Source organism: Echinococcus granulosus (genome assembly GCF_000524195.1).
Source record: "Echinococcus granulosus chromosome Unknown EG_S00069, whole genome shotgun sequence".
NCBI lineage: Eukaryota > Metazoa > Platyhelminthes > Cestoda > Cyclophyllidea > Taeniidae > Echinococcus > Echinococcus granulosus.
The window spans coordinates 379,125-388,631 of NW_020170449.1; the positions used below are offsets into that span (position 1 = coordinate 379,125).

At 41.7% G+C, this 9,507-nt stretch overlaps 2 protein-coding genes across 2 annotated transcripts; one reads left to right on the plus strand and one right to left on the minus strand. All coding sequences in view use genetic code 11, as the record gives it.

Annotated features, from left to right (window-relative positions):
* Positions 1 to 167: 167 nt before the first annotated feature.
* On the plus strand, positions 168 to 3,452 carry EGR_07093 (hypothetical protein; the record flags this gene model as incomplete). The annotated part of the gene is made up of 2 exons (XM_024496342.1): positions 168 to 378; positions 3,244 to 3,452. 2 exons carry the CDS (start codon positions 168 to 170, stop codon positions 3,450 to 3,452), a joined length of 420 nt encoding a protein of 139 aa, XP_024349269.1.
* Positions 3,453 to 6,841: 3,389 nt separating this feature from the next.
* EGR_07094 (Cys-loop ligand gated ion channel subunit) lies at positions 6,842 to 7,336 on the minus strand (the record flags this gene model as incomplete). Its single annotated transcript, XM_024496343.1, has 1 exon — positions 6,842 to 7,336. The coding sequence occupies one exon, from the start codon at positions 7,334 to 7,336 to the stop codon at positions 6,842 to 6,844; it is 495 nt and encodes a 164-aa protein (XP_024349270.1).
* Positions 7,337 to 9,507: the final 2,171 nt, after the last annotated feature.

A 9,507-nucleotide genomic window follows, 5' to 3' on the forward strand; every position in this document is an offset into this window, starting at 1 on the left:
AACCAATTTTGGCAGATCGTCTGTTTGAAGTCATTAAACAGATGAAGCATTTTCTTAGTCCGCCTGTGCTCAAATTTTGTTTGTTAAACAGCACTTGAACTGGTCCGCGGTAACCCCGTTTGCCAAGGTCATAATCATAGCGGTAATTTAACATTTACATACCTGACATGGGTGGCATTTGTGGTTCACGTATCATCATGCAGCCCAATTCCACGCCAGGAGTGACAGTTGCTCTGTCGATTCGCATCACCTGCAAACCATGTGAAATTGGTGCCGATATTCGTCCATACAACCGTGCCAAAAGGATGGTTACAATGGGAGGGCTTAGATCAGGTTCGGGCGAGGAGTCTCCCAAACCACATACCCCCACATACAGACGTGCGTCCGTCCTTCCGCCCGTTCATGGGCCAACTATATCCGATAACAACAAGACGTGCACAATTTTTTCTTTTCTGGATTCATCCGATAATTTAGGCCATATAATCCTCCATCGCAATTACTGCACCAGTGCTAAAATTAATGGTCCAGACTCCTACTTCCCTAATGGGCAGCTCTTCCAGCGTTTTTCCAAAGCCAGTGATTTTACGAGATCATTTGAGATTGAAGCAAACCGGCATGAACTCAAGGCAATCCACCCATCAGTCCACTAATACTTTTTTTTTCCAAATTCCCATGTTGTCATTCAATGCATTTGAGTCCAGTTGATTAAGGGGCGGCAGGAGATCTGCGTGCCTACCACTGCTTCCTGGCGGCTAATTAGACCGCTGTAACTTTGCAAGAAATGTCAGATTTAGCTACCTGGGTTTTTATAAAAGTACAGAAAAGCCAGATTAAAATAATTGCAAACATTGAGGCATAATTCATGTGCCTGCAGTTGTCTTCATAAGTGAAGTTTGGCAGAAAGGCTATCATATTTTGACATATCACGCCAAATCATGAAAAGAAATAAGTATGAGGGCCACCAATTCACTCAGGGTAGAAAGAAAATCAAAATAAGACAATTGTAATGCGTTGGTTACTTGTTGAACTCTCGGTTTGGTAACGGAACAACTTAGGTGCTCGGCTATTGTACCTTCACAGGGTGGACCGGCCTTCGGACAATGCCAGTAACCACCTAACTCTTCTGCACAGCGACAGTATTTATTCTGCCCGAGTTTTGTGTATTCCTTCGTCTTCAGGGAATCCTTATGGCACTACATTGGTGGTAGCGAAGAGCGAACCTTGTCTTAAAGGATAACCGCCCATGTTTCTACTGTTAAGTAATAAATCTTAGCTGGGAGGGTGGGATAATCGGTGCCAACCCCAATCAGAAAGGTTGAAAATGAAGTCTGCCACCGGCAACTACCTCAGTCCCGTCTTCTGTCTAATCGCTATTGATAACTGAGGCAACAGTAACCGCGAATTGTCTCGATTAGTTCGTTACGGAGCTGTCTGCCATTCCCCCATAAAGGGTCTCGCGATACCTTCTCCACTTCTCTACAAATTGACTGGAACCCAGATGATATGTCTGGACAGCTCTAAAATGAGAGTCAAGAAGCATGGAGGAATAGAAGCAAAACTCTGTTGTCAAGATGCTATGTTAAACATTGGTCTTTTTTACATAACTCTGCTTGTAAGCCAGTTTACCCTCGACTGGGGATGGAAACACGTGATGGTCAGCACGTTTCCCAGTCCCTCAATACATTTCCCATGCAAGATGAAAATTCAGTCCCAATTGAATGGTCAAGTGGGATAAGTGGCGTTGCGGTCAAGTATGTCCTCAGCTGCATGGAATTTCGATGGCTGGCATGGTTGGTTTGTGAGTGTGTTTCTTACAGTGTCGATTACGTTGTGATGGCTGACGCAAAAGGTTGACCACGAGGAGCGCCAAGGATGGCACTTTAAGGGGAGAGAAGCTATGTAATATGTTATTTAATGGTTAAAGTATGTGTTTTGACAACGAGCCCCTTAGGAGCTCCTCCATGGTGCCTCCGTCAGGTGGCCTGACCTTCGGGAAGTGCCAGTAACGTCTATCCCTTCCGCTGGCCTGCATTATCTACTTCTGTCCCCGTATTATGTCTTCTTTCTTCTTTAAGGAAGCCTTGGGGTTCTAGGTCAAAGCTAAAAGTATTAGATCACTTGCATTTTATTTTGGTTATCAATAACTCTGCTACTGAATGACTTCCGTGTGAATTCACTTTAGGCTTCAATGCCATTCTTCTTGCTTTCTGGATTTCCTAACAATATGATTAAGATCTTTAACCCTTCCATCCGTAACAAAAACTAACCTCTGCAGTAACATGGAATTCTACTTATAATCTCCGATTTTACAGAAACAAATGAAGAGACTGCTTGATAACATCTGGCAATCTGACTCCATCCCTCTTTCCCTAGGGCATACAATCACCACCACTGAACTTCTAAACTGTTTGTTACAAAAACATATACAAGCGATACCATCATTCGTTTTTGCTACTGAAGCAAAATATGTTTCTTCTGCTTCCATTCCATATGCATGATTTTGGATTATTTACATTCTGGAATTCATTTGAATTTTTAGTGGATACAAAAGTGGCACAGTCATCCACTCAAGCTCAATAATAAGGTGTAGAGTGAAAACAAATTTTAAATTAGATTTCACCCCAAAGTGGTAGCTTTTTAGTAGTACAGTCATGAGCTCTAGGGTCAGAGAAGCGCGCGATTTGAAGATTGAGGGTTGTGATTTAAATTTGCCTTCCAGTAAAATTGGAGTTACCCGCACTCCCAGAGGTGCATGCTAGCTCGTGAGCACGAGAAAGTGGAGTATCGAAATTGTTCCCTGACTGTAACGTGATGAGGCTGTTTTTCTTTTCTCTGCTCTATGTTTACAATACACAGAAGCAGAAGACAGAGGAAATGAGAGACTAGATTGTCTGACGATTGGTTATTGTGGCATTTCCTTCCCTCCCATTGGTTGGTCGCCCCTCAATCAATGGACGCACAGGCACGAGCTTAGAAATTAAAGATGATTTTTAAAACGCTGGTTTGTGTCGGGTAGCGGGGAGGTATTTTTAGTTCTTTTTTTGCCCAATCACCCTGTGTCTGACAGGCGAGTTTTTTTAACCCCCCACCGATCACTTCAGTGTCTCACCGGCCGTAAGGGAGACCGTTTTTCGGGCTTCGAACAACATGAGTTTTCATCTTTAAAACACGAAAAGCATATAATCAAGGAGGCTTGAAATGAAGGTACATCCAAGAGAAGTGAATTTTCGAACCCATTTGTAGGTTTTAAGCAGTTTTCAGCTTTGGAGTGGGAGAGGGGGAGGCGGGTGGAGGTTGGTGGTAGTCGAAAAATTAACTGGCGTCAGATCGTGGTAAAAAAAGACATTGCCGACGGAGGAAATCAAAGTGGCGCCATTCCTGAGATGGCGAAGGAGAAATTTTGTTGTGCCAGAAAGAAGAGTGATGCAGAGCAAGCTGAAGAGATTGAGTGAAAACCTCCAAGGGAGGTAAGGTTTGTGTACTCCACTCCGCTATAAACTCGGGCAGTTTCGCAAAAAGACGAAAAAGTAGTAACAGAGTAAGCGAGCTCCCCTTCCACAATTGACCTAAGTCATATTTTAAAAAAATTTTGAGGACGAAGTTACTTTTAATTTAAATTAGAAGTGGGATTTTCTATTCATGACTTACAAAACCTCAGTATCTATTACCTCTAGTGTCACATTACGAAATCCAATTTTTAAGTTAATTTGAGCCTAAACTGACTCTTCTTTAAAGTTACTTAAATCGAATACACATTTGATTCAGATGATGAAATCGTGCCGTCACACATTTGTGACGCTGACAGCAAACCCTTAAAGATTAACAGTCTACTCAATGCAGAAAAGCCGTTTGAAGTCCACCTGCTATTGTACAAAATTTTATAGTCAACTGGCCAACTAATAAAAAGTACTATTTCCCAACGGTGGCAATATGGACTTTTAAAATACAACTCCGTGCAAAACACTCCTGCTCTACACTCCTTTCCTCCTTCCCCAATGCATTATTACCCGAGCCGGCCTAATCCAAGAGCTAAAAATAACGCGCTTCAGTTGCCCACACTTGGTGAAGACTATTTTTTAGCTCTGTTGAAAGGTTTATACTTACTCCAACCGATCGCACAATATGGGCTAGCTGGTCATTTAACTGCTTTTGAAAACCTGGCCCAAAATTAGTCAAGGAATGGACGCTAGAATAGGACGCATCTCCGAGCGGGGTCTTGGCATTTCACAAAGTTGATCCTCAGGTAAGAAATGACCAACACCTCCTATTGTTAGGCCTGAAGATCGACACCTCCTCTTCCATTCTATCTCTGGCTTACCTAATGGTGGATGCTTTAAGTTTATGAATTTTATAATAAATGGTTCTTTTGGAGAAATTAGCAGTGCAGGAAGCTAAGAACAATAACAAAGGAAACATTTGGTGATGGGAAGAACATTCTTCACGACTGAACGCACGCAGGTTGGCCCACAAAACAAGCAATGTCAGTTAGGAAGTCTCAAGCTAAACCAACGAGGAGATTGTTATGATTGTGCCGGAGTAAATATGTCTTGAATTACAAAGAAAGTAAAAGTTTGTCACCAAATCCAATCATGGTGTGACTTAGCACCGTTTCACTGCCAGCTTCACTTTTGACAAACTGTAAATTATTTCCCTTTACAATAACCCCCCAGAAATTAATCACAGTGCTCAATTTTACAAGAAGAAGCACTACCGGTGACCACGGTTTCCAGTTCCATTTAAATGGAAATGTGTGAGCAAAAGTTGACATTCAGGCAGCAGTGACAGATCCATTGGCCGGAACAATTACTTGCAATGTGCAGGCCATTTCATATGACTGTCATTGTCAAGTGTGGAAGTGGTTTCCTAGCCTCCTACTGCACCAAAGGATAATTGAAATTTGCTTTAATGCGTGGAAAAGAGACGAGTCCAATTTGGAGCAGTGGTAACTAGTACCCAACCACACAGATTCCTGCTAGTTTTGGGGATTAAAAAGGCGACCAAGTTAGTCCAATCCAAGGCCACGCAGGTGCGTTTTCGATGCGGTTTCAAAAAAAACTAGACATTTAGAAATTTCCTTGCATTATTTGCCCATCCCACTGATGAAAAGGTCATAAAGAATGGCCCATTTAAACCGCAAATAGACAAAGAGTTGCCTCGTGTGTGGGTGCTCTTTACCAAACCCTATCGGCCGTGAGGATGTTGCTATCTCGTTCCGACACGCCTTTATGTGTGTCTGTAAAGACTTCACCCTCCCTTAGTGTAAATTACAACAGTTTTGAAAAAGGGCTTAAAATTTAGTGTGATAAACTTGACTTTTTATTTATTACTACTTTGAAATGCAAAAAGGCTAATTATGAGCATTCACGGTATCATTTCAACGCTCTCGGTGCAGATGATGGAAGTACTGCACATCCAGGAGCCCCGAGGGAGTCATTGGGATTTGGTTTCACGAATCCTCTGTTGTATTTAATACCAAGGGCAGTATAGGGTTACTTGATGACACGAAAAGGAAAGTTGGTGGTCAATTTAAGGAGTTTGAAAAATAATGCCTTCAAGGCTACTTTTAAAGTATAAAATCTCCAGCTAAGCCACAACCATTTATAAAAGCTAATCACCAAGTCTTGTCATTTAAAGTTATCTAGTGTGCCGGCTTACATTTATGAACACTTTCACTGTCAGAGTTTTAGAGGCAAATTGACCACCCCCAGTTCAAAAGCCTTACGGTTATTTCAACATTCAAATAATGCTTGAACTATCAAATATAAGTGCTGCTCAAAATATAAAAACCCACTGTCATCCTCCTCAGGCAAAGAACATTTAGCGTTTTTATTGGATCAAGCTTAAACACTCCACTGATGACAAAAAGATTTAGCGTAACTAGTTAGTAATAAATGGATACGTTGCGCGTCACATATATGTGACGCTAGTAGTAAATGTTAAGGCACTTAAAAATCGTCAATACACAATACTTTTTTTAAACAGGTTGTGGTATTCCATCATATTTTGTAAGTACAGCGTCACATATCTGTTTGAATATGACTGATGTCAAATATAGGCCTTTTTTTGAAATCCTGAGATAAAGCATGGTACCTCGTGTCTTACCCCGTCTAGAAGGACGACGGCCCTCACAGGCCAATTTATAATCGAAAAGTGAATAAGTTGCTTAAGAGACCTAAAGTGAGGGCATTGTGATAGGTGTAAAAATGGTTTAATAGAGGGTTTTATCTTTTTTTACTCCACTCCTTCACGTTAACAATTGAAATGGATGATCGAGTAGCCAACCGTGCTCATGTTGTATGCAAATAAGGTTTTAAGTGTTCTAAATGTCCAAGAGACAAAAAACAACAACTTTTCGACTGCAAAAACATAAAGCCTAACTGAACTAATTGTTAAAAACACTTTTTGTAACCACTTTCCTTGCTGTAAAATAGTTGAATAAGCTACCGTAGCGTTTAGAAGAACCAACCATAGCATCGATATATAATTAATTACTCTGACAAGGTTAGCTGGAGATAAACTAAAAATCAAGTTCCAACTGGAGTAAAAAGAAACACCTTTCCATTTATCCTCCTAACGGAAATTGGGTCTCTTAAACAGCTGCTGAAGAAAAAGGGAACACCTTTTTTTCCTAATTTCCTCTCTTCACAAATGCATTAAAGCTTACAAAATAGAGGTGCTACTTAGGGGGAGAGGTGATAAGGAGGGGAGGAGGAGGGGAAGGTGGAAGAAGGGGAGACAAATCAGCGCAAAGAGAGTAGAAGGAGGAGGCAATTTTGGCAATCGTCCTTCAAAAGTGATCTATTGAGCATTGCAGGATGGGGAACGGGACAGGTTAGGAGTGCTAAGTCATGAATCCGGGATCTGAGATGATCAAATAGAAGCCCCAATATGCGCAGTTGTAGAGGACAAAGCAGCAGGGAAAGAGAAACCGACTGTAGGCATCAATTTCGGAGTTTAGATCGCTGTCTGTGGCCGTGGTGGAGCTCGCGTCCCCATCCTTCAAGTCTTCATCTATTTCCACCTCGCGAACTTGCAGATACCGTTCTGGAAGGGGATGGTGTTGACACAACGCCGTCTCGATGCTTCTGCAAGTTCTGCGGCCACTGCCATGGGAGAAGGTGACTCTCTGTTTCTTTCGTCGTGATGGTAACGCCGACATCTGGATGTCAGTGGAGGGGGAAGGGGTGTAACGGGAGCGACAATACCGCGGATATTTTTGACTCGTGGCAACTGGGGAGGCGACCACCACTGCAGTTGTAGTACAATTGTGATCCATAGCACGCGATTTTTGCAGTCCACTATTGCGTCGCATTGTTTGTTGTGGCGAGTGATCCATTGCGCCTTTATTATCCTATGAGGCAGGCAGATAAGTGCAAGTCCTTATTTCCACCTCCCCATCTTTCGTGGAGGAAGTGAGAAGAGAAGAGTGGAGGGGGAGAACAAGGGAGACTCTTTATCTACACCACATGCATTATTTAGCAAAGTAAATATTTAGGCAATTTGTGATGAATGTGACGGTGTTTATAGCCCTCCTCAGGAACCCGTTTAATGGTTCCTTTGAATACAAAATTGCAAACATGGTATAACATAACCTACAAGCTGTGGCTCTGGAAACAAGAGCAGGCCATTGAAGCGCTTTCATTTTGAGGTCCTTAAGGGAAATGCATTATTTGTATCCAGTGAAGCATTAAGCAGGAGAAATTCTTTTCTTGATGAACAGAAAACTTCTTTTAATTTTTGTAGCCAATAGGAGAGAATTTCAACGGGGGAGCTATCTTTGGCAGAAAACTTATTTAACAACCTATTTATAAGGGAGAACAATGGGTTATTGTTCGGGTGCAACAATTTGTCTTTTAAGACAGAATAACTAATCAAGCAATTGTCGTTGGCTTACGTAGATCTGGTTACATTCGACTTGATTACACGATTGTAAGGGCGTGTCAAACTTCACTGTTCGGCAGCTATTTTGAGCACAAGCACAGCCAGGTGCGTTTTCCCTTTGACCCTGTCCCACACAAGGGCTACTCGTAATGCCCGTCTCATGATACTGGGGGTTGATCAGACCACAGCAGGTGCAGCGTAGAAGCATTCGATGGGGTCTCGGTGAGCAGCAGGGACATACGACTTTGGCCAGTGTGGTTCGCACTGTTTTCCGAACCTAAAATTCCGATTTTAAGCCAAAAATGTCACTTACTGGTCAGAAAAGTCTTATTCATTTACAAAATTCCTGTAAACCGAAACAACTATGATTTGTCAAAACCATCGTAAAGGGAAGGTAATTCACCTAAAGTGGCCGCGATGTGAAAGAAAAACAGGTAATTTGGCATCATTGTTGCAAGATTAGACAGCTAGCAGTAAGCTAATGACTTGGAAGAAGGGAAAGCGGATGCCTTAATGGGATGGTGGTAACATTTAGCATATGGTGTAAATTGCGCCTTAAAAAGCATTTCCCGCCTAGTCGGTACACTTCAAGAGACGCAGATTTGGGTTCCATTTATTTTATACGGTGTAGACGTACGTAGTTTAGCGAGTTCCAAGAACGAAGACCAGAAATAAAAGGAGATGGTCAACATTTATTAATATGTCCTGTTCTTATACAACTTAAAAATAAGAAGGATATCCAAAATAAGTAAATTATTGAAGTTAAAATTAAAGACTTTACAGTCTACCTTGCAGTTTTATTTTCTTTGCCAGCAAGTAACGGTAAATTAGGAAGACGTGCTTGCCAACGGAAGCCTTGACTGGTAGAGCTTTTAAAGCATCATGTCAGTTTTGGAATCATCTCTGCATAGTTGCTGGTTATGGGTGGAAAATAAAAAAAAAACACAAGACTAGAGAATTTAAATTCATTTTAATCAACCAGACCAGAACATTAGGTCTTATTTTAATGAAACCATCCCCTTTTCACAACCCGAACACAGAAATTTATGGTTTGGGAATCGTATGACAGTAGGAATTGCGGCCGCTGGAAGTACTAATATCACTTGCCGGGTTAACAATTCACACTCAGGAGCGAGAAATGATATTATTTACATAAAAAATGCAATTCAAGCATTGCATATGTACATCTTTGAAGGGTTCAAGAGGGTTCTCCTATGCAAGCAAGTCCAATACCCCATGGGAGCTCATCCGGCAAGGATCTTAGAAGAAATTATTTAAAAAAAGGCGAAATCTGCAAGTTTTTACTATTTTTGTAAATCATCAGGGGAACCTTATCATCTGCCTTGTACGGAGTGATTTCCACGAAAATAAAACCGCTCTTAAACTTTGCTTAATGATGGTGAAACTTCGCCTTCCTCAGCGGAACTATCCAACCATTAATGGCAAGATGAAAGAGTCCTGGGGACGGGGAGCAAGGCACACTGTGGTAACGCATCCGCCTAGTGGGAAATAAATTGTTTGAACGCATTAATGCTTTTAGAAGAAAAAGCCATTCGCAAAACGACTGAGGCGGTAACGAATCTCAAGTCCGAATAAACTTAGATGTGCCCGGTGGTGCGACAAGAG